This window comes from Peromyscus californicus, unplaced genomic scaffold (genome assembly GCF_007827085.1).
Source record: "Peromyscus californicus insignis strain IS unplaced genomic scaffold, ASM782708v3 Scaffold_5__1_contigs__length_169319896, whole genome shotgun sequence".
Classification (NCBI taxonomy): Eukaryota; Metazoa; Chordata; class Mammalia; order Rodentia; family Cricetidae; genus Peromyscus; species Peromyscus californicus.
In genome coordinates this window covers 130,510,897-130,536,954 of record NW_026294573.1, presented here as the reverse complement: position 1 = coordinate 130,536,954, position 26,058 = coordinate 130,510,897, and the positions used below count along the sequence as shown (strand labels likewise).

Below are 26,058 nucleotides of genomic sequence, written 5' to 3'. Positions count from 1 at the left end.
TTTTAGAAATCTTTTGTGTAAGATGTGTGCGTGGGTGTGTGTTCACATGCATTCATGTAGATGCCGACAGTAAATCTTAATTGCTTATCCTCAAGAGCCTTCCACCTTGTTCTTTTTCCAAATAGGTTCTCTCCCTGGTACCTGGAGCTCACTTAGGGTATGGTAACTGGCCAGTAACCCAAAGGGACCCACCTGTCTCCACTTCCCAGCACTGGGATTACAGGTGCACACCACAACAGCCAAAGTGTTACGTGTGATCTGGGGCTTGACTTGAGTCCTCATGCTCATTCAGCAAGAACTTTACCAACTGAGCATCTTCTCAGCACCTAACGCAGAAGAGTGCCTTTCATTCATTCATTCTGGGCTACTTTTGTGTGTCCACTTTGCACCAAGTACCATTACTTGCCAGCAGAACCACATGGACATCATCACATTATTAAGAAGCTAATTGCCTGGGTTCCTGTTGCAGCTTTCTTAAGCAGCAGTTACCTGTACAGCATTCAAATTGTGAGAAAGAATGTCCAACCCCAAGATAATGATGGGGTGTAGTGCACTAGAATATGAACTGCTCTGGTAGACACATGGGTGCTTCTTTTAACAGATGTGAGACATTGCTGATTACCTGATTTCACACACTCCAGAGCATCACATGTACTTGTGACCCATTAGTTTTAGCAATATTTGAACTAATGACACAGTTCTACCTGTTAGAAAGATGTAAGTGCTTACATTCAGTTTCAAATTCAAATTCTTTTTCGAATTCACAAAGTAAAATGTGTTAACTGCAAAAGGTTCCAACTGCTATTTTCTTCACTGCCAGCTTCTTCATTCATAATGTATAGTTTTGTGTAGACTTTTAATGGCTGCCGGTTATTTCTGGAAGTGAGCTAGCAGAAGCTGGGTTAGGATGCATTCAGGATAGCTTGACTGAGATTATTTAGATGATTCATAGTTGCTTCCACATGGAGTTAGGGTATTTCAGTACTCTGGTACAGCAATGGCTTCCAGAGCCTTCCTTCCTGCTTACACACTGCACAAAGCCATCCCATACTGAAAAGCAGATGCAGGACCAGAGGCTATGATGCAATGCCCCCACATCCTGCTCCTCTTGACTGGAAGTGTGTGATCAGAGAAAGCAAGCTTGAAGTGTACAAAGCTGGAAGCTATCTGGGTAATAACTTTCAAAACGGCATGGCTCAGTCCATGTGCTACAGAATTTCATAAAGTTTTAGATTAACAACCGAAAAGTGAACAAGCCATTAGCAGTAATACATTTTTGCTACTGAAATGTTTTTCTGAACTCTCAGTAACTCAAATTAAATCAGTCATGCTAGAAGCTAGAACAAATTTTCTATTCTCTTCACAGGAAAATTATATCACAAAATTATCATAATTTGCTAGGCAGTTGAAGGCAGTGCCATAAAAATTGTGGGACAAAAGGACAGAACGGGGTCACACAATAATATCATATTCTAAATTTTGTAAGGCTTATATTTATTAGCATTTACCCCTTGTGACTTGTTCTTGTTCTGATATTTGGTAAATATTAACTTTTATCTCTTTTTTGTCTTCTCATTTTTCTTAAAGAAGGCACTTAACTTCAAACCTATCATCTCCACTATTCCAGCAAGAACAGTCTTCTACCTCTCACTGTTACCAAGTGCTAAGACGACACTCTGGGCCTTTCTTCAACTGAGTCTCACTGATGAGGAAAAGCTAAGATTCTCAAAATTGCTTAAATGTAAAATGCTGTATTTCATCCCTGTATTAACTCCCATCTACTACACACAAAGTTCAGGTCTTTGGACACTCAGTTTTCCACGAGGCAGCTTTTGCAATATGCCTCCTATTTAAGATGCTTCATGATATTCTTATAATAAATTAGTAGGCTTAGTGTGCTAGGCTCTGCTGACTCCCCATGGGAGACCTTGATTTGGGGGATGTGGGGATGCGGGCTGGCTTGGGAGAGAGGACTGGGAGGTGGGAGGAGGGAGGAGGGGGATCTGTGGGTGGTATGTGAAGTGAGTAGAAAATTTCTTTTTTTTTTCTTTTTTTTTTTTTTTTTTTGGTTTTTTGAGACAGGGTTTCTCTGTGTAGCTTTGCGCCTTTCCTGGAACTCACTTGGTAGTCCAGGCTGGCCTCGAACTCACAGAGATCCGCCTGGCTCTGCCTCCCGAGTGCTGGGATTAAAGGCGTGCGCCACCACCGCCCGGCCAGAAAATTTCTTAATAAAAAAAATGAAAAAAAAAAGCCTCTCAAAGCCTCAGGGCCTTCTGCACATTTGGTCATTTACAATAACCATGGACGAAAAAGCAGCTTAATTCTAATTACATCTTCAAACCTTCCAAAGTCTATTGACTCATTTAATGTTGATTTAAATTGTAGTGCACCAATCTCTGGGGGGGCGGGCAGATGCTTTAAACTAAGCACCTGGGGAGATGCTGCACCTCCTCTGGACCACAGGGATGGTGCTGGATACAGAATAAGACTGATGGGGGAACCAGTGTGAGTGCTGGTTGTGGTACCTGGTGTCTTTGCCCTCAAGGCCAGTGTTAGAAGCTTTTGTTACTAGGGGTGTGTGTGTGTGTGTGTGTGTGTGTGTGTGTGTGTGTGTGTGTGTGTGTGTGAGAGAGAGAGAGAGGGGGGGGGTAGGGGTAGGGGGGGAGATTGAAATTGATTGATCCAGGTCCTGGCTATAATTCAATATGACAAATTTAAAACATGAAGACCAGACTGATGATAAACATCTCCAGATTTGTAGCTACAGTTTGTCATACAATAGTATTGTGTATATGTTCATCTAAAAATACTTTAAGATGAACATAGAAAAATGCAACTCTTAAGAAGAGTTTCTTAGTATTTACTCTCCCTCCCACATGTGAAAAATCATGAGTGAGATTGAACACTAGTTCAAAACTTTTCTCTGTGTCACAGTACATACTCAGAATCCAAAACATCCATTATCAATGAGTTTACAGATGAATATTGATGATTCAAAAGTAACTTGAGCACTGTGGTATTTTTTAACAATTTTGAGCATTAATTATAAAATGACATCACTTGGATAAATATGATCTTATTAGAATGCTATTTAAATGATTATTAACTTACAAAAATGGAGTATTTGGTAAACAGACATCTGGACTTTCCAAGATTTTGTCAGAGTCTCTGAGTTTAAGAGAGTAGGTGTTGAGCAACAGCCTCCACTGGGAACATGCTTGCTTGGAGATGCTGCTCCTAGCAAACACTCTGTGTAAACTGGCTAACCCTGATGCTCACATGCATTCACTTGCCTAATTTGAACTAGCTGAATACAACAGAAAATCATCCCGTTAATTCGAAATCCGTGAGCTTTGTCTGGAGGTAGAAGTATATGTCATGATCACAGTCTGAGTTTCTTTTCCCGTTCTTCACAGCTCTGGTGCTGCCTTCACTCATGGAGACAAGGGAAAGAAAATTCTCCAGGAGTGCAGCACCCGGCACAATCTGATAAGGACACCCTGAGGAAACTATTATTTTGATAAGAATTCCTCACATGAATTATGTCTTAAGTAGCTTTTAATTCATATTTAGAATCTTACAGATTTAGAACATAGAAAATGAAATCATTTCCCCCATTCAGTGGCAGTCTTGGTTATTTCTCCTTTAATTAAAAGCTGGGTCACTTTGTGCAAGTGACTATTGGGAGCACATTATTAAGAAGCTAATTGCCTGGGTTCCTGTTGCAGCTTTCTTAAGCAGCAGTTACTTACCGGCACAGCATTCAAATTGTAGGAAAGAATGCCCAACCCTAAGATAATGATGGGGTGTAGGGCACTAGAATATGAACTGCTCTGGTAGACACATGGGTGCTTCTTTTAACAGATGTGAGACATTGCTGATTACCCGATTTCACACACTCCAGAGCATCACATGTACTTGTGACCCATTAGTTTTAGCAATATTTGAACTAATGACAGAGTTCTACCTGTTAGAAAGATGTAAATGCCTACATTCAGTTTCAAAATCTCCTTCTCTTGGACATTTTTATGGCCCCATTTCTTTCTGACTACAATAAAAAGAAATCTATGAAACAGATATGTTAGGGATTCACCAACTTGATGAGAAAGAAGAAAAAGGAGGCATGGGAATTAATTTATTAAAGACATAGGCTATAAAGACTTTTAAAATGTGATCCAAATCTTGCCATTTTCATAAGCCCACCCTGGAGTAAATGTTACAACTTCCCAAAAGTAATTGACTAGTGATTATGATGACCTCTTAAGGTTCCATTAAAAGTGGTGTATTACCATGAACCCCATGTTATTAAGTATAACTTGTCCATTCACAGGAGATCAATGTGTGTGTGTGTGCAACGGATTACAGCATCTAAGGAACATTGCATCCTACTCATCACCTGTTTTTAACTAACTCTCAAAACCCCTCTCTAGCTGTACTGCCAATGCTACCTTTTGTCTACACTGGTACAATCCCACCCCGACCCTTCTGTTTGGCCTCTTCTTGTTGGTATCTTCCACTGAGAAGATGGCCTTCTTACAGTGCAAATGAAAATGCAACTATCTGCATAGCTTAGGTTTCTCCTATCGTCAGATGAGGTATAAGATCTTCACAATACAGTCTTGGTTTCTGCTGGCTACTACATGCTTTAACTGTACCACTGACATTCTCTGTAGTCACTAGCCCTCTACTTTGCACAAACTGCTCCTCACATGCTCTCTGTGAGACCTGGTTTAAGTCATATACTGTATCTTACTCATCTGCAGAGTGTACATTTAAGAACACAGACACTGGAGAGATGGTTCTCAGTAGGATTCTGACTTAGCTGATAGGTCTGTGACCTTGAACAAGTTTTTTAATCTCTTTAAATTCTCTGTTTCCCACTATAAATCTAGTTAAATGATAGTAGATATGAGGGTTTTTTTCAGGATGACATAAAGTAACTCATCTTATTACTTTTCATAGAGCATATAGTATATAGTATAGTCTCAACAACTATCAAATTTCATTAATGTGACCACTGCACCATCACCAATAGGTTGTAGTGGTATCTGTGTCCACTGTAGGCTTTCTAGATCATCGTCTGCTTCTTGGTACTCAGTAAGCATTCAGTACATATCTTTTTAATGTATGCATGTACTCCTAAAAGACAAGATTCATTTCTCTATAGTCTGGATCTGGCATCTATTTTTAAGAAGGGTCCACTCATTAAATCTTTTCAGAAATATGACAAATGCATTAAAAGGATAATAGATACTGGAAAAATCAATAACTGGTTCCCTTATAGCATATACATGAAAGATTTGGTTTCATTTCTGTAACTCCAGATCCAAACACTGTTCGCCCTACATCTGCTGGTTAACATTTCTGGGTGAATTTCATTTCTACTTGGAACATAAATATTACAGTCTATTGATTAATTGTTTTATATTAGTACTCCTGAGGACAGTTTGCCTTGAATAAATCTCAGTTGTCTACAATACATCTGTCACACAAAGCTGCCACCTCTTTTTATTCTGTGTTGAATCACTTCACTTAAAAACCTAACCATGTGGCTATTCTTTCCCCTTCCCCATATAAACTGCTGCCATTTGGCTTCCCAGGGTGGCTCCCTTGTTAGGACTAAGTGTAGAGAAGGTGGGGACTCTCAGTCTCCCTCAGAGCCTCCACAGTAAAGGTAGACAAATAGCCTTTTGTGTTATCAATGACTGAACACAGGTTAACACCTGCCCCTTTTCATGTCCCAATCTTTTGTCTTTATTCTAATGGGTTTTCTCTCTAGGAATGAGAACTCCCTCAGCTTGAGTTCAAGGGGGACCCTTTTGTTGTTTTGAGTGACATGAGGCAGCGGGGGGTGGGGGGGGGAGTTTCTATGAATAAGCACTAACAAGGTCTAGCATTTTGTGTTCTCTGTTTCTTAGGATACCTCCCCCTTTTTGCCTATGATGAACCCTTACTGTGATATTTCTGATAGTTCCTGCAGGTTTTCTCTATTTTGGTAGGTTGACATAGTAATTTTCAGCAGCTGTGTTATGTGGGCTAGGGGTATAGCTCAGTGTAGAGTGCTTGCCTAGCATGAATGAGGATCTGGCTCTATTTCCAGTACCCTAAAAATGAAAAATAACACAATAACAACAACCAAACTAAACCAATCAACCAACCAAACAAACCAGTCAGATGTGTTTCATATAACTCTGCAATAAGGAGATGGATGGATTTACTATCAAAACCACAGGTCTCTCTGGAATAGCTAGAGTAGGTGCAGTTGCTAGGTCCTCTGTCAGTGCGGTGCTGTTCATGTATGCTGCTCACTTAGTGTTCACACTCCCACTGTAACAAAGAACTCATGACTGCCGCCTCATCCACGAGGCTCGAAGAGATCAGGTTATGCAACCATTTACTTACTTTAATAGCAAGTAAGGAACAGGATCCAACCATTTTCTGATCCAAAACCCAAGACTCTTTTCACTACATGAAATTCATATCACGTCGCTAATGCCTTTAGAGAATTGGAGCTCCCACCATCCATTATTCAACAACCTCAATCTTGGGCTCGGGATTTGTATTTTATAGGCATTGTTTTGGGAGAGATGAATCCAGGAAGTTCAGATTGCATCTCGATGGATGTAGACCTTGTCGTACTAAAATGTGCTCAGGATTAGAAGGGAAAGAGCTCCGAAGCATACTCAGGTGTATTGATTGTAAAGTAATCAAAGAGTGAGAAAAACCTGACAGGATAACGTGTCCCTTTCTACCAGGGAACTGTATTCTGCTGTATAAAATGCACTGCTCTGCACAAAGCATGTCATTCCTGCACTGCTCACGCTTACACTAGCCTCTAATTTTATTTAACCATGGCACACAGAGCATCGCTGTGCAAAACCTCCTGAGAAGCAGAGAGAAGCACCTGATTGAAGAAACCAATTTGTTCTTGTTGCAGCTCTTTTTTTTCCCCTTTCTCCTTGCTTTCATTACCTTACACTGAGGAAAACCGTACACCTAGGGGCAGAAGCAGTATGTTAAACACAGATCAATCCCTAAGTGACTGCAGTGGTTCTCAGCAGTCTGAGCTGCTGCAAAGTTAAAATGGAAAGACCAGACGCTGACCTACTGAGCTTTCTCACCCCACTCACCCTCAGAAATGCTTCTGTGGCAAATGAAAAGCTTCATAAAATTACAGAAAGCCAATGGGGATTTCAGAAAGCCAGTACCTATGTAACAGAACCCCCTTTCTTAATGAAGCACACAAACACATTTTTGTGTGAAAAAAAAATTCCAAACTAATTTAAACTGGGGCAATACTATTTTCAGACACGACCTCTGGGTATCTACAGAGATTTTCAACATTATCACTTGACCCTTGTCAAACAGACAGTCCTGGTGAAATCTTCTGGTGATGTCTAGATTTGATCATCAGAGAGCTGAAAAGTTAATGGATCAGCAAAGACAGGGCAGGCAGAGCACAGCCTGTGACAAACAAGGAACAGAGTGCAGGAGTGATGAGCAGGAGCTGGGGACAGATCCTGACAGCAGAGCTAAATTGAATACTGCACTCCTTCTACTCTGTCTTAAAGCCCAAAAGCAATGGAGTCCAAGGGGGCTTGTTTACAGCATTGCACAGAGAATTAACCATGAAATCCTCAGTAAATATGTGATACCTTCTATTAGAACTTCCTACACAGACTTCTGAAATTCTCTGTGCTAGCTTCTTTTGTTTTGTTTTGTTTTGTTTTGAAGACGAGGTTTCTCTGTGCAGCCCTGGGTGTCCTGAAACTCACTCTGTAGACCAGGCTGGGATTAAACTCAGAGATTTGCCTGCCTCTGCCTCCTGGGTGCTGGGATTAAAGGCGTGTGCCACCACCAACCATGGGCTGCTATATTGTATACTTCCAGGCCTGGATTCTCTCTCACACCCATGCATTTCATCTCTATTTTGCTTTGGGGGTTTGACTAAATACACTGGCTATCTATCCTAGGTAGCTACAGTTCTTCAGTACCACTTTCTGGTCCTATGTTCTTTGATTTGCCATCTCACGCCTGTCCTTATTTTCCATAGGTTTCCTGATGCCATCAATATGTAAGGAAGCATCTAGCTATGGTTCTTTAGCATGGAACTGCAGTTGACTTCACCCTAAGTCCATCCAAGTTATTAAATAGACCTTGGTTGCTGTGGATCCACATTGTTGGTGGCTTTTGCTGTGTTTGTGTCTCAGGTGTCTTAACCAATGGGTGCATGTAGGTGAGGCAGGTGGAGTACCAGGAGCGTCAGCAAGCTTATGTATCTACAGGTGACCTGTCTTCTTGCCATAGCTCCTCCCAGGGACAGGTGATTAATCTTTTCTTGCCAGGCCTTCTCCTGGACTAGCTCTGTCTTGTTCCTAACAGAAAATGTTTTAACCTAGCTCAAAATATATATTGAGCCTTCTCTCTCTCTTTTCTAATCAGTTCCATCTCTGTTTTATAATAGCCTGTAACTCACCGGATACTTTCAGTCCTTGTTAATTGTGACTCTATCACAGGACATGGAAAATCAGCATGTAACAAGTTAATTCAGGATCCTCTGCCCAACTCCCTAGAAAGTATGTCTCTCTCCCTGTGGACATCCTGACTCTGCATCCTTCCAAGGTGGTCACAGTCATTATCGTCCCTGTGGTGGGCGATTTGGGATGTCAGCCAGACTGAATTATGAGTGGATGTCAGCTGGACTGAATTATGGGTGCCAGGAATCTAGAAAAGCTGCCACTTATTTTGAGTCATTGCATTCATTCTTCACAGTGCACAGGGCCTACCTCTCTTTGCTGAAATGCCTAGGTGCTCTGGTCTTTGACTGACATGGTTGGGTTGCTCCGGCTGTTGCTGTGAGGATTCTGGGGGACACTAGCATCTGTGGCGGTAGTGGGAAAGATTTAACTAACTGGCTCCAGTTCCAGAAGATCAAAAAGGCAAAATCCCCTTTCTCCTGAGAGCTGAGATGCCTCTCTACTACCTTTGTATGTCAGAATTGCAGGCCCACCCATCTTTAGACTCCAGAACTCACATTGGCATGTTGGACATTTCATAGTTACTTAGACTTTCCTGTTTTAATGATGAAAAGTAGTTATGTAAAAATACTCATTTTACATATACTGAAGTTAAGGCCTGTTTGACCAACAATCACACACATCCTGCTGTCACAACTAGACCCTTGCAATAAGATGTCACTCTCAGAAGCCCGGAGTTATTAACTTTTGTTTACATATAAATTTAAGAAAATAATGGGCATTTCAAAATCAAATATTGTCATGCATTAATTTATCAAGATTTGCATCAAGTAAAGGCAGTCTAGGCATTAAGACAATCGCATCACCTGCAGATGTCAACACAACTATAAGGAAAACAACTGCTGCCTTGATCCCTTATCTTTTATGAAAGACTGAATCTGCAATCATGTTTGAAATATCTAATTTCCTCTATTACTTTAAGAGGATACATACAACTGTATTATTTATCTAGTTACCAGATCAGCAGAAATCTCTGTGTTTCTCTGCTTACTAGAAAATTCTGTAATATTTAAATTACTTCTTAAGATGAAAACTCATGTGTTGCTGAAGTTTTCCTGTGTCCTGCCTGGCCTGTGGTTAGGACAAATCTCTCTCACCTGCCAGTCCCGCAGCCACTTGGACCCAAGTAAACACACAGAGGCTTATATTATTTACAAACTGTATGGTCATTAGCTCAGACTTATTGCTGACTAGCTCTTTCACTTAAATTAACCCATAATTCTTATCTATGTTCAGCCATGTGGCTTGGTACCTTTTCTCAGTTCTGCCTTGTCGTCTTGCTTCCTCTGTGTCTGGCTGGAGACTCCTAACTCAGCCTTCCTCTTCCCAGAATACTCCTTGTCTGCTTATCCTGCCTGTAATTCCTGCCTGACTACTGGCCAATAAGCATTTTATTTATCAACCAATCAGAGCAACACACATGCACAGCATACAGAGCTACATCACCCATCACTCATGAGACAAACTGACACCTGAGTTATGAAAAGGCAGCATTACCAATCTTTTACTGGTACACTGTCTTTTAGAACCTCTTTATTGAACAATACAGATTAGAGACTTGCAAAGCTTCTTCTTCTCCCTAAGAATGAATGCTTCATTTAACCATCTTTTAGTGATTTAAAATTCAAATATCTTCCTGAATCTTGCTATTACTCTCTTAAAGTATTTTCTGCACAAAATATAAATGGATACATTTGAAACTTTTATTTGCTTATGGAGGTATTCATTATTTTTTTGTCCCACACATGGACTTTCACCTCCATATGGAAACCCCAGAGTGAACTGTGTCCTCTGACATATTTTATATCTTTATGAGTTAGAACAGATAACGCTTTGCTGTCTGCCTCTTGGGACTCTATGATTACCTAAGTCAGGTTACCTTGAATGTTCTACTTTCAAAGCATCTACATGACCTAATCTGAGCCCATTTGTCAATTTGTCCTTTGATGTCATGTTAATGACAGAATAAAATATACTAAGAAAGAGTCCTTCACAAGCTCAAAGCTGTTGCTGCAAATGTAAGTTGAAGTTACCTGGGAAAGACTGTTGTAAGTTTATCACAATACTGTTTATCTTTATTTGAAATGAAAACTATTCCATGGGTGGCATTGCTAATACTGGTTTCTTTGGAGTTGTTTTTATATTTCACCTTCTGGATTTTATTTCCTTAACAAATGCTGTAGTCATACTTTGGGCCCTGTGCCGTGATTACATCACTGGACTTCTGTTGGTAAGTGTAGGCAGGGGATGACCTACTCTTAGAATGTTAAATAGGGAAATACATTTCAACTTTCTAATAAGCTACTAATAAATGTATTTTGGAAATGAATCCTTTAAAACTTGATTCCTAAAACTCTGTGTGTGTGTGTGTGTGTGTGTGTGTGTGTGTGTGTGTGTGTGTATTCTACAACTAATAATGAAAATAACCAGATGCTAGTTATATGTGCAGAAAGAGGTTCATCAGTTTTTATGGTGATATTTTGTTTGTGCTTTAACAAATAAACCTTGCCTAAAGATCAGAGTCCAGAGCTAGTCACTAGAGGCCAGGCAGTGGTGGCACATACCTTTAATCCCAGCACTTTCAAGGAAGAAACAGGAAGTGATATGACTGGGCTGAGAGAGGAAGTGATAAGGTGGGGTGGAGATAGGAGCTTGGCCTTTCAGGCTGAGGATTCAGTAGAGGTAAGAAGTCTTTATAGTGGCTGGCTGCTCTGCTTCTCCGATCTTTCATCTATTACATCAGTATCTGGCTCCACATTTTTATTATTAAGACCAAAAAGGATTTGTGCTACACGTATTGTGTGTTTTAACAATGACAACCAGCTGGTCCTAGCATGCTCATGGGCAGTTCTTTACAAGGAGAATCATAGTGCAGCTGGAGGTGGGAGCTGGGAAGCCTCAACACAGGAAGGCTTAGCTGACAACTTCCACTGATGAAAGGCCAGGTATATTAGCTAAGAATGAAGGGTCTGACTCTTCAAGAAATTCAATCTCTCCAGAAATCATGAAGACAAAAGTAGTTCCTTTATACAGAAGAATTTCATCAGACACATCGGAGGCTAGTCAAGTCCTTAGCCCTACACTGAAATTACGTATCATTTGCTGGCACAGCCACACCACGATCTGACATCATGAATCACTCACCACTACAAATCAGATCAAGATGAGTACACAGACAAGTCCCTAAAAAGGTACACTATGATCCCAGATGCCTTGCCTTCACCAGACATTTTTCAAACATATCTTGTGCCCTTCAGGATGCTTTCTACTCATGGGTTCCCAGAGTCTGATGAAGCAGATACTAATATAGTGGAAGAGAAAAAGCACCTTTGGAGTAAGAGACATATTTGGGGCTTTGTAATGCTTGCAAGGTACTGATTTATATTTGTTAAAGGGGAAATGGCTGTTAAGCAGGGGTGGGAATAAGGAGCCCAAACAAATTAAAAAACCACACTAAATGGAAGGATGCTGCAATAGGAAATAAAAGGAACATTTAGATCTCAGTTGCAATCGCAAGCTCGTTGATTGCCTGTAACAAATAACTGGCATGGGTACAAAACAGAACTTGAAAAGCCACAAAGCTGATTCAATACCATTAAAAGGTTCCATTTGGGAAAACAAAAATAACTTCATCTACAAGGCAGGTAACAACACAGTATAAGTAACATATGTCTCTGTAGGAAAGGAAATACATAAGACAGCCAATACTTTAATGTGTTAGCAAAGAAGTATAAATTAGAGCACTACAGAAATATAATTGTACCTCTATTAAGAACAATGAGCAGATGAATGTCCTCCCCAGACAAGGTAAGGAGAGACAAGGTAAGCCACACTACTTGTTGTGTTATACTGAAGGGTAATTCTATCTGGAGATTAAACTATAATGTATTAACCAAAAAGCTTTAAGTTCTATGACACAGTAATTCTAACTAGAGGATGTTTCTATTTTAACTTAAGACAGCCACATGTAGAAAGATACCTCTGTGCCAGTATTATGTGCCATGGCAGAAAAAGAGACTCATCATTAAACAAGAAATGAATAAGTGATGGGAGACTCATGAGTTGCGACATTAAATGGTACATAGACAGGTGACAGAAAAACATGTCTTTTATGCTGTTATAACAGAATACATTTTAAAACAAATTTAGTTCTTAAAATTGAGGCTGAAGATGAAGTCCAGGGCTGAGGAGCCTCCATCTGGTGCACGCCTTCTGGCTGCATGGTCTCCTACTGAAGGCAGATGGGCAAGAAAGCAGAGAACCAAAGGGGTCAGACTTATCGTAACAACCCATTCCAGTGAACTCACCCACTTCCCATGGGACACAACCAGCTCTTACTAAAACAGTTTATGCACTAATAAAGCAATGTGCAAATGTGTAGTACTCGACAGAAATTATGAGAAAATTCAACATGGAAAGAGTGGACAAGTAAAGAGAAAATTCTAAACAATGTCCATTACTAAATCACCTGTAATTGTATTTATACTTTCTAAAAGGCAAGCCCTCACCTTAAAAAGAGCCCACCCCGGTTCCCTGGCTCTACTCAATGGCAATGGAAAGCTCACATATCAGTGAGAGGCAGAGCAGAGCATCAAAGGAATAACACCCTGTGAAAAAATTCAGTAAAGACAAGGCCAGGCTAAGTGCTACGAGATTTTCATAATTCATCTAAATTCCATTCTCCTAATTGTGCATATGAATTATTAACTATATAGATGGTATGTTAATGTTCATTAAACCTGCCTCTGCTTCTAAGACCCATATTCTTGCTCCTAATAATATTAAGACACTCCCTTTACCCAATAAATAAAAATGCAGCAAGTAATTCAAGTGGATACTATATAGTTTGGTTATTTCTCCCTTTTATCTTAAAAATAAATGTTAAAAATATCCTCTATAACATTTGATTAACGTTGAATCTGTCCTCTCAGTGGGAACCTGACTGCAAACTTCCTTGTTTAATGTTTCCTGCAGGTGTGGATCTGCTTGGCTTCCTCTCTAGCTGCCTGAATTAGAATTACTAAAGGATTATTTTAGGAACAGCCTTCTGTGGAAATTTGAATTCCAATGTAAATTGGCACATATTTTATCCTCCTGAAAAAAAATCTAAGTAAGTCTCTCATGGAAAAAAAAAAGTAACATTTATATAGAAGTCTCATGTTATTCTGCATAATATAAAAATAAAACATAATTTTCAAATAGTTTTAGATTTAAATTCAGCATCTGTCAACAGTTTAGTAAATATCTTCTGAAGTGAATTACCCAAACCATTATTGATTTTTAAGTGTAAAAATGGAAAAAAGTCATTAAATTTTTTTCAACGCTACTTATGATTCTAATATTAAGAATCAACGAAGACTGAAATTGTGAAACAGCTGTGTCATGTTGGCCTTGGGCTCATACAACACCTATCAAACTCTAAAACTGTTCATGGAAATGTCTGTGGAAGTGATCTGGATTGCTAGCATTAAATGACAGATTGAATTCAGTAAACTCACACAGAGGTTAAGAGTACACATTTCTAGATGCAAAGTTCCAAGTGTTGGTCTGCTTGTTCTAGTCCTCTGGTAACTATGATCATGAACTAGGGAAGGCAAGAGCACAGAAAGTCAAGGTGATTCCATCTTGTTGGGTCCACGGTAGACTTTTTGCCGTTCTTTAAACCTAGCAGGCATACTCCTGACAGAGGATTCTTGTTCTGTCTCTCCTGGTGGCTGGAAGGCTCTGTCTCTGAGACAAGTGAGTGAATGAATCGCTCTTCCTTTCTTGTAGGCTGCATGAGATCTGCCTAGCCCTCAGCAGGCATGCCCTTCTCTTATGCTGACTCCTTCCACTACGCTGACTTCCATTCTTTGGTGTTAATCCACCTGCAACACAATGTATTTGTTTTCTTTTTCATCCATTTCCCACAATGCAATGTACATTATATGCAAGTGGGACTTTTGTTTCTTCAGGACAGTAAGTCCAGCAGTATAGACACCTAATCAATGCTCAGTGAACACAGATAGGTTGAATAATCAATGAGTAGATGGGAACAGCCTGAGTGAACAGGAAGTTATCAGAAAGATTATTTCTCTGCTAGTAAAAAGATTATGTAATATGCCTTAAGAAATTGTCTCACCACATTTCAAACATAAGATCGTGATATACTGGGTTTCAAAACTACACCTTGGCCATATCCCATCAAAATGAAATGATACAGACTACAGAGGCTGCTGCCTTGAATGGCATTTCTCCCTTCCTGTACTTTATGATCCTAATTCAAACATCACCTCCAAGGAATGGTCCAGACTTAACATTCTGAAAGATCGATTGCCCTCTGAATCCTATTCATTAGTTTTGGATTTCCTAAGTTATATTTTTCTTACACAGTAGTTTTTGTTGTGTTTACATCCTTGTTATTATTATTATTATTAATTTTATTAACTGTTATATTGCCCCTATTTACTATTCACGCTTGTCTTCAATATGAAAACCATCACTGTATGTTGTTACACAGCTACAATACTTTGCATGGACTAAATACCAAACAAATGTGAATAAATAAGTAACCATGACCTTCAAAGTCTAAATGACCTAATACTAAGAAAGTATATCCTATGACACAGTTGAGCTCCCTATTCAGATTAAAGGGACAACTAAAGTTCTACCTTATTATTTCCATCTCTAAGGTTTCACTTCCACAGTAAAATGGGAAGAGAGGAGCAAGTGATCATGAAGTGGGACTTGAGTTGGGATGCTCACTCCCATTGCAGGTTGAGTCTGAAGCACCTGCCTTGGCTGCTCCAGACAACAGAGTGGGCAAGATTTATCACGAAGAGTGTATCATATCATGTGAGCTCCTGGACCATCACTTTGCCGACCATGGGAGGAAGGCAGTGGCAACTCAAGGAACATAGGTCTCATGACACTCTGGCTCTATGAATGTGAGTAACTAAAGAACAGAATATCTGTTAAGCACCCTGAGAAAAGTGGTGTTGAGCTATTTGGGTTCAATTCCAACTAAGGAAACTCCTACAGTGAATAAAAAAGATACACATTTTGTACCTAAAATACTAATATGGTGATATAAACATGAGAGGAATATACATCTGAACTATCCTGGTATAAATAAGGGATTACACTAACTGGTTTGTCTACAGTTACTAAAACCACAATAATCCAACCCAGAAAACATCTCAAATTGTACCCCAAACACATCTGAGTCCTTTGAACCTTTCTAGTTTTAATTCAGCCACATTAAACATGGGACAAGAAAAAACCCAGCAGGGCAGAGACATTCACACACCTGTGCACACCACTGCTGCACATGATGATGTGACAGGCACCGAGCCTGTCACACAGCTCCGAGGAAACAGACAACAGCCCAACTCCAGAGGCACCACAGGGTGTGTTCACACAGGCGGCGATGCGCTTAGATCTGATGAACGAGGTGATCAGCCGGTAAAGCTCGTCTAGAGCATTGAGAGGCCTCATGAGCTAAAAGGAAGTGACAAACAGGAAGCACCGCTTTTAGACGTCCTTTTAGGTGGCATGCAATTCAGCTGTCCCCGCTTTTAGATCCTCTATCTAAAATTCCATCTTAGGATGGAGGCAGCACATGGGGACTGAGAAAAGACCAAGAGGCAGCAGGTGAACGAGACTGCAGCAATAAGTGAATCACCCTGTTTGTTACCTTATCTATGTAGGCAGCTTTGGATGTGGCATTTGGTGGTGAATTTGACTTGTCCAAGTAGAATGCCCTGCAACAGTCCAAAGAAAATCATGTATTGTTAGAAAACAAAGAACATAAAATGCATTAAGATGTTTGATTTCCAAGAACTTCTGTTTAAAGATCAGTAAATGAGCAAGGCCTGGACAACCGATGGGGTTGGTCAGGCTATGCAAAGGCAATGTTTACTCGTTTAAAAAACAAATAAACCAACAAAGCTGTCAGGAAGGCTCACAGGAGACAATTAACTTCCAGAAATTGTCCTCTGACTTCCACATCCAGGCTGCGGCCCACAGGCACCCTGCCCCCACAGTGCTATTTTCATAATTAGCAGTAGCCTTGTCTGTTGTCTGCTTTTCAAAACAAAGCACCAGGGATCAATGAGGATTTACAAACTAGATTAGGAAAGATAACTCTAAGAACAACTTCCAAAATGACAATTACATTCATTCTTATTGAGAATTAGTTTCCTCCTTCCTAGAATACCGATTAAACTTCTCTTTTAAAGAGGTTGCATATAATTAATTCAGTACCAAAAAGTTGGTTACTGTTCGCTAGAATTCAGTCTGTCCTCCTGAGATTAATTTCCAGGTGCCACCTATAGTGAGTGCCATGAGCAAATACACTTCCATGAATACAGAAATGACACCAGGCAGTGTTTGATCCCAATGAACAGATTACAGTGACATGATCCACAGATACCCCTCAGATGCCAGGAAGATGGTTCCCATTGAGCCAATGAATCGGTTTGCACGGCCACCACTAGATCAAGAGCAAAATCAAAGGCACCATTTAAACTTTCCTCTAGACTTCCCGAGAAGTTGAGAGCCATAATCCAAAAAGCTACCCAAGAAAAAGAAAATAAATCTTGGATCCTGTGAGGGGAAACAACAACAACAAAACAAAACAAAACAAAACAAAACAAAAACATGTAGTGGAGCTGAGCTAGGGGGCAAAGAACTAGTGAAGAGGCAAGAAGGGAAAGCCTGGAAAGGTGGGTCCTGGTAAGAAGTTGGGAGCCACTGAATGGAGTTGACCATGCACTTGACTCACTGCCAGAAACTGACCTGGCTGTTTCATCAGCTTCTCCTTATGCCCCACACTTCAGGTGTTGGAAGTTTAATATGTCTTTCATTTCAAACACATGAGGCCATATTTAGTATAATATGAAAATCCACATACACACTACCATGCTCTAACAAATTGTGGCATTTTGCCTGTTGTTTCATCTTTTATATAAATAAAATATCCCAAAGACGGTCAAAGCCATACTCCTGTAGTATACCCTCCTCTGTTCTCCTGCTTGTGCCGATGACGGTCCCTTCCCTAGAACAAGCACCTTCTGGGCTAAGCTGGCAAGTATGGCTGCCATGCTAAGCTCATCCTGCTACCAGCTGCCGCCAGAGGTGCCGAAGACCAGGTGTTCTCATTTTCCACATCCATGTTTACAGACTTTCAACCTCTGGCTTTTAGTGTGAATTTGTATATATTTGATGACCACTTGTATTTCTTCTCTTATTTGTCTGCTCCCATTTCTTACTTTTGTGTAGTAGGACACTTCTTTATATAAGGCCATTAGCTATTACTTTTTTTGATTAGTTTTTCAAGACATGGTTTTCTCTGTGTAGCTCTGGCTGTCCTGGAACTAGCTCTGTAGATCATGCTGGCCTTAAACTCACAATGAACCGCCTGCCTCTGCCTCCTGAGTGCTGGAATTAATGGTGTATGTCACCACTGCCTGGCCAATAACTATTACTTTTTACACAGAGTTAAATTTGATGGCTTAAAGTTTCATTTTAACCCCACACCTTTCCTATCCTACCTCCTTGAGAGTATTTAATCTTAAAAACTGCTTATTCGATTCATATTTTCATTCACTGCCTTTCAGTGCATACTATGCCATAAAATTTTAGAATCTGTTTCAACGGTATTTCCCTACAAATATGGCTTTCAGTTTAAGATCTGGAGAGAGAGATTTTTGCTGAGAGCTAAGGTGTCCTTTTCACTGGATCTCTGTTCTGTACTTTAACCACTAGTGTTTAGGTACACATTTATTTTTATAGGTACACATTTATTTATTTGTATAGATGCAGATAGGATCTTAGATTGGACTTTTCCTTGGGAGAAATTTCATTTTCATACCTTAAATGATTGAAGTTATCACTCATCCCAGTTATCTTTCCACCAATATTTCTAATTTTCTTGGCACCGGGATTAGACACAGTCACAACTTCTCAAGTGTTCTAGCCTTCTCCTTCCACAATCCCCACAAATCCCCTATACACCCTTTTCTTTTAGCATCTATCTGAATTGAAGTTTAGGTGGTTTCCTCAGCAATAACTTCCAAGTGTATAATTTTGTCTCTCTGTCACATCTATAACTGGTCCTTTGTTACAAATTTTACTCTCATGATTTCCTTTCTATTTTCAAGATGCCTACTTATTCTTATTTTACTTCTGTCAGGAGAAGTTTAGCCCCCGACCCCCAATATCTCTTCCCTATGTGGCTACAGAGATGTCTTTGCTTATTACTGTAATATTTAGCACATGTGACAAGGTCATCTCAAAAAATAATTTCAAATATATAATAATTGGGTAATTAACATTTCTGTTCAAGGATTTTATGCCTTTGTGGCTGACGCTCCTTTTGTCATACTTTCAGAATCCCAGATATGGTTTCCTAGGCTGCTTTAATGCATCAAATGCTCCTAGGATGGTGGTTCTCAACCTGTGGGTTGTGACCCTTTTGCAGTCACATATGAGATATCCCACGTATTAGATATTTACATTATTATTCATAATAGTAGCTAAATTACAGTTATGAAGTAGCAATAAAAATGATTTTATGGTTGAAGGTCACCACAGCATGAGGAACTGTATTAAAAAGTCACAGCATTAGGAAGGTTGAGAACCAACATTCTAGGACATATTATTTTCAGTGGCCAATTTTCTGGCTGTATTTCTTAGAGTCAGGATTTTTCATAACCTATGGAATAAAATGTACTTTTACTTGAAGTGAGAAAATTTTAAATTCAGTTTTTTGTATTTTATATAACTAAATTATTAACCCTATTATGCCTCTTTTAAAAATAATTCCAAAGTCATTTTGTGCCGAGAATCACATTTCTGTCTTCTTCACTCAGAGGTTTGGGTATTACATTTTATAGACGGTGAGATTAGCAGTCCCATCGGTCCCAGCGAGTGACTGGTTCAGTTTCTAGTTTAGTGGCTCTGCTTGCTTCCTCTGTCACCTTCAGATCAAGCACCACCCGAGTGATAGTCTCAGACAGGGTGGGCAGCAGACTTTGTCCTTCACTGAGAAGCAGACATGTTTTCTAGTTCTGGTTCAATCAAGGAAACTGGTTCTGGACTTCCACACAGTAGAGCTTACCAGTGACTTTCCATTGTCCTGCAAAAGCTGCCCTAGCCCTCTCTGCAAGCTCCAGAGCCCATCAGGTCAGAGGTAGAGCCTTTAACTCATTATTTACATTTCAGGTTCAATTGTGGTCACAGAAACAGATAATATTTTGAGATCAGCTGTGACTTACACATTTTCTGTCCTCACAGTTGACCTAGTAAAGAGCTACATACTCAGCGCAGATATGCTGCTGCAGAGTCAGACCCCTCCCTGACCAAGAGTGCTTCTCCTCCAGTGGGCCTGGGCAGAAAGTGCAATGTAGCAAAGAAAAGTACCAAAGCTGAAGGGGAGACTGCTCAGCCTCTCAGGGCCCCAGTGCCATCATTATGTGGATTGCACAACGTTGGTATGTGAGGTGCACAGTTTTATGACATGCAAATAGGACTTGTCTAATAGACAATAGTGGCTACAAGTGCACACAGTGGTCAGAACTTTTTTGGAGTGTTTTAGTCATATGAAAGGATAGACTTGGACAAGCAAGATCACTCAGCAGGTAAAGGTCCTTGCCAGGCAGGCCTGGCTATTTGAGTTCAATTCCCAGAACCCATGTGAAGATGGACAGAGAGAATAGACTCCACAAAGTTATCCTCTGAACTCCACATGTGTGCTATTACATGTGCATTCACATACACAAACAGATCTCTCTCTGTCCCTTTCCCCCCCCCACACACAATTAAAAAATGTTACAACACATTTGCTTTAGAGGATAAAATTAGGGGCTCAAGAGAGAGCTCAGCAGTTAGGAGCATGCATTGCTTTTGCAGAGAACTCAAGTTTGGTTCCTAGCACCCATGTCTAGCAGCTTGTACCTTCCTGTATCTCCAGCTCCAGGGGATCTCACAACCTCTTCTGGCCTCCTTAGGTACCTGCACTCATGTGCACATACTCACACATATACACTCATAATTGAAAATAAAATGAAATCTTTTTTAAAAAGATAAAATTAAGACCAAAGATATTCCGCTTTTCTGGGGGTCACCTAAAAATAGTTTGCAGTTATTTTATTTATTATTTAAACTATTACGGTAAAAATAAAAATTAAGTTATGGATTTGAAATACAGATAATTCCCTGATCACTACACAAATAAAGGTTTAGGGCTAAAAAGAAAAGAACTGTTTTTAGGTAAAAGAAGAGAAGTCTGTCCTTTAAATGGTTTGCCAAGTGCATTGACTGTAGAAAGTTCCGGTCTCCTACATCTCGAGTCAGCTAGAAGAATGTGCGCTATCAGAGCAGTCCACAGACGATCAGTGGCATCTAAGGAGAACAACCTTGGGGGAAGATGCCAGTGCCATGGCTACCCTCTTCCATCTTTCCATCTACCCTCTTTTAACAAACAAACAAAAACCAAGCCGGTTGGGTTGTAATCCAGTGGCAGAATATTTGCCTACCCTGGCATGCATGATGCAAGTTTGGCTTCAATCCCCAGTACCATAAGAAAAAAGGAAAAAGTTATCATTGACTCAGCCTCTTGAGATCAGGTTAGGTCATGATGGTCTAAATCTGCTAAGTTCACTTAGGAGTGACTTTACAAAAATCTCCAAATATCAATGCAGCAAAATATTTAAAGCAACAATTCATAGCTGATGAAAGTTCTGGAGAAGTAACTAATAGATTGAAAATGCAGCCCACAACAAATAATACCATTTAGAAACCTTACTAACTGCTATACTGCAGAATTGGCAAAGAAAATCAGCTAGCATTAAAACTTCACTACTCAAAACATTCTTATAAGATAAAAGTCACTACAGAGTCAGAGTTAAATATTTGACTCATGAAGATGTGTGCCTGCACTTAACACTTTCTAACCCACAATGGAAGGAAAATGAATAATTATGAAGAATGCATGTCTTCTATGGAAGCTAATCAATAACTATTATTAACTAGTACTAACAATGTATTCATTGTAAAATACACTGATTCCCTGAAGAGGTCCAAAGAAAATCACCAGGAACTACTTAGCTACTTCAATATTCCTATAGGCACAGTCAATAAATTTGAAAACTCAGTTACTTGTGAGGATGAAAGTTTAAACTTGAGGTAGAAACTAATGTTAGGAATTCTTTATAAACAGTTGTTCAGCCCAATTTAACAGGTAGTCAGTGAATTTCAGTATCATTCAGAATATGATAAACCATGGATGGAAAACAATTTCCTAATGCACTATTCTTAATTATAAAAGTTATGCATGCCTCTTAATCAAATTTTATGGAGAAAGTTAATGGTAAAATTGGATTAATGCCAAAGCTGATGTCATTTATGATGCTTCTAAGGTGAGTAAGAATGAAGTCATGGTCCTGGGTCTGAATATAAAAAATCTTATTAAGACCATCCTGAAAGTGTTGATGCTAATTTGGAAAGGCTGACCATTGAGCTCCCTTTCCTGCTGGTCCATGTCAGTTTTCACTATCACAATTTTCTAAAATGAGCAGATTTTGGTATGATCCTTGTGTTTAAGCCTCTGAGAATGAAATACCAGTAAAAGAGGTGAAGTGGCAATAAATTTCAACAAATATTTGAACTTAAGTTGACTTAGTTTGGTGTGTGTGTGTGTGTGTGTGTGTGTGTGTGTGTGTGTGTGTGTGTGTGTGTGTGTGTGTAATAACTACAATAAAAGTAAACTTGGCATAGTCTACCTACCATTGTCAAGAAGACAAGTATAGGTGTATTTGCAATAAAAATAAAGGCAGACTGTAAGAGATAAGTTCAAAGACTTAGGGGTAAATAGGAGGATGGTCCCAGGAATAGGATTTAAGAGTTGGATATGGATAGGATTATGACAGGTCACAATTTTAAGTAGCATTTTAAGAAGAAGCTTCACCAAGAATAACATAATAGGCACAGGGGGAGACAGAGCCAATATGCCTAAAGAGTGGGCTCAATTAATGGTAGAGCAGAGAACGTTTGGAAAACTGGCCAGATCCATGTTCTAAGGAAATGAAATGTCAAACTAAAGACATTGTCAATAATCTATTAAGGAATTCAGAGGTCTCAAAAGAGAGGTTCAGCTATCAGCTCTGGTAAGAATGGGAAGAAACATGTAATTTCTAACGTGGAAATTTAGAGCTGCAAGGGATCCTAGAAATGATAAGGATCACTCAGCACTATTAAGAAGACCTTAGGGATGAGGTAGGGAACTAATGCTTACCATAGGAGAAAGAAAACAAGTGTGGACATATTGATTAGTTCATGCAGTCACCCAAGCTAAGCACTAATTTAAGCATTACAATATTGCACTCTCAACTGGGTAAGAAGTCCAGATCCTAGCTCAGCAAGATCAAGCTGTGCGAGAGATGAACATTTCTTTTCCCACAAAGGGAGACAACGTAACTCCCTGGTTGAAAAGAGTTAAAGAAGTTGATTTAGACTTGAGAGACACACAGAAGTTAGATCAATGACAAAAGTGACATCTTCTCATCTGACCAGCCAATTCTCCCCCCCCCCCCCCCCCCGAGCATGTTGGAGAATAGCCAGTTTCTAAGAAAGACGATGAAGGCACAAACATCTCTAGTGTTTTATAACAAAGTGGAAGGGCACTCTTCAGCCAAGGCCTCTACTGTATTCTGGCTTTTTCTCCAGATCAGTATTCATGAAATCACCACTCTATTTATGTATTTATAATCATGTGCAAGATTCTTCATTTGGTCTGACATTATAAACCTCTGCTATTATATCCTATTTGAGAATATTCTAAATTGTGGCAAGTTGCTTTTGTGCATTTTACAAGTATTTCGACTTACAGCAATTATTCTTTATTTCAAAAAGAACTGGAAAGCCATTTGGTCAATTACGGGATCATCTATGCATATGATTAGATGTGTTACTATTACAGTTGAGTACGGGTATGACTGGATATCTGGTATTATTGTTAAATTGCACTTTATGGACTACCATTGCACTTAAATTATGGAAAGTAATTTTCTAATATATCTCATTAAAAGGCGCTGGATACTATACAAATAAAAATTACTCATGTTCAACCTCTAGCCACAGATGTTTAAAGGACACACACTGAGTGGCAAAGCCAGGGAGTAATAATTTGTTCTTGAATTCCACCAGCCTTCTCCCATGACCTTAAACACAGCCTGGGCATCACTGAAAGCAGTACTTACAATCAGATGAAGAGAAATTCTAATTATGAGACAATCTTGGGTTTGCCTAGGTCCACTTTGCCTATCATAGTGAGTGAGTTCTACAGTTAGAATTGCTACAGAACTGTCAATGACTAATTTGAAGCTTCAATTAGACTTGAACACTGTAAAATCAGCTGCTAGAAGGTTAACAAGACAGACCATGTGCATGACCACAGAGACGTGTGCCATAGCATGTGGGTAGATAGCACTTTTATGACTTGCCACATTGGTCATGGACAAGGACCTTACTGCTCCCTACTTTTTTCCTTCTCAAAATCCTGCAGGGAGCTGATGCGATCAGCCTCCTATTCTCACTTCCCAAACACTCCTTTACTGACTCTTGCTCTCCATTCATCAATCTGCAAGGGTGACCAATTCTCCTTGGGTCTATATATTTACATAATGCTATGAACAGCATCTGCTGCTGAAATCCTCCTGGAGGTGGTTGCCAAGGCAGTGCCATGCTCCAACATGACGGAAAAGAATCTGTGGAAGAGGAAAATGTGAAGCGAATGTCTACTGTAAGGAAGTCGTTCTCAATAAGGAAGTTTAATGGTATCATGTCACACAGAATGGCTCATTTTATCCAAGAAAGCATTCAACTGAGTAGTATTTCAACTTTAAGTATCATTCTACCTTATTTAACAATTATGTTGAATAATTAAACTATGTAAGATAGCATAACACCTTATTTTCAAAGAATAACTCCGTAAGGTTTAAGACTGTGAAAGGTTTTTTTTTTGTTTGTTTGTTTTTGTTTTTCCAAATATTAAATTGGTGCCAATTCTTTCTGGGTACCCTAGTTAGATGGGGTCGAATCTGTCTTCAAGATGACCTCTGGAGTGCACAGATTCCATTTTACTGCCTTCAAAATCATTTAACCATCTTCAGGACCCAAAGTTTGTCGTGCAGCCAAGCGCTACCCCACCATCCCGTCTGCTCAGCACACTACCTTGCTCAGATCCCATGTGTCGTCTGTGCACAGGTCCCTTCTTTCTTGAGCACCGCTCTCTCCGGTAGGACTTTCCTCTCCTTCCTTTCCTCTGACAAAATCCTACTAGTCCCTGGAAGCCCAGCTCAAGTGACACACTTGACCTGACTCCATGATACTGACTTTCACACACTCCTTTGCCTATGATAAACAACGCAGTCTGAGTGTGCAAACACCCTTTGACATGCTTACTAGACTTCATTTTGAGACAGGGTCTTATACTCAGGCTGTCCTGGACCTTACTATGGAGCCCAAAGTAGCCTCAAAATCATGCCAATCCTCCTGATTCCACCTTCTCAGTGTAGATTTAGGTGTAAGGCATCCCACTAACCTCCATTTTACTCTGGAATCCCATCATCTAAGGCAGTTCTTGACAACGCTATGCATTTCATACTGAACTGATTTTTATATCTCGAGAGCTAGAAATAATTGTGGAGTTATCATACCATAACAACTAAATACACACATGACCTAGCAGAGGAAAATATTATATTTATGCATATTTTCAAAAGATTTTTTTGGCATACAGGAAGAATTCTTAAGCTTATAATAAGCATTAAGCTACAGTTGAATCAGCACTGAAAATAATGCATTAAGAAAAGCAATTACAAGTTACCAGAACTTAAAATGAGAATGAGGAAATCTGACAACCTCGCCATCAGTGAATGGCAACTGAAATAAACAATAAAAATTCTCAGGGTGCCTGACACCCTGGCAGAGGTACAACTTTACTTTTTATTTCTCTCACAAGAAAGAAATGATACAGCAAAACTCTTGCTTACTTCTAAGGAAGAGACCAAAAACCACAAGTCTGCTATTACACTGAGATTCTAGGCATCTCATTCTTGGCTTGTATAACTCCACACTAGGCCTCATCAACAGGTAAAGTGTCTGACCAGCAAGATTGATCAGAGGGTAAAGGAGCTTGGCACCTAGCTTGAGGACCTACGTTAGATCCCTGGTACCCACAAACTGTCCTCTGACTTCTATGTATACACTGGCATGCATGTGCTAAAGCACACACACATACAGTAATTACCTAAGTGTAATTAAAACTTCAAAAACCAGTTTCCCATTATCTGGTAAAATTCAGGCTGTACAATACAGTATCCGAGGGTCAAAATGTTACCAGATGATGGTTGTCATTATTCTCCCTTCAGCATCATGTCTTCTGGCTTTCCTTAGAGTGGGTAACGCTTTACTGCCCCAGAAACCCAAGAATCTATCAACTTAAATCCCACTAGTGTTCCTCTTAGGCACTGTCCACATC

The 26,058-nt window shown here is 39.7% G+C and overlaps 1 protein-coding gene across 2 annotated transcripts in view; it reads right to left on the bottom strand.

The window, feature by feature from the left end:
* Prex2 (phosphatidylinositol-3,4,5-trisphosphate dependent Rac exchange factor 2) overlaps nucleotides 1–26,058 on the bottom strand; it is a 308,185-nt gene that overhangs the window by 18,826 nt on the left and 263,301 nt on the right. For both annotated transcript variants that reach the window (XM_052715840.1, XM_052715841.1), the window contains 2 exons: nucleotides 16,213–16,279; nucleotides 15,826–16,016 (listed from right to left, as the gene is read on the bottom strand). In XM_052715840.1, the coding sequence (XP_052571800.1) occupies nucleotides 15,826–16,016; nucleotides 16,213–16,279 (258 nt within the window). The remainder of the gene's footprint in view (nucleotides 1–15,825; nucleotides 16,017–16,212; nucleotides 16,280–26,058) is intronic.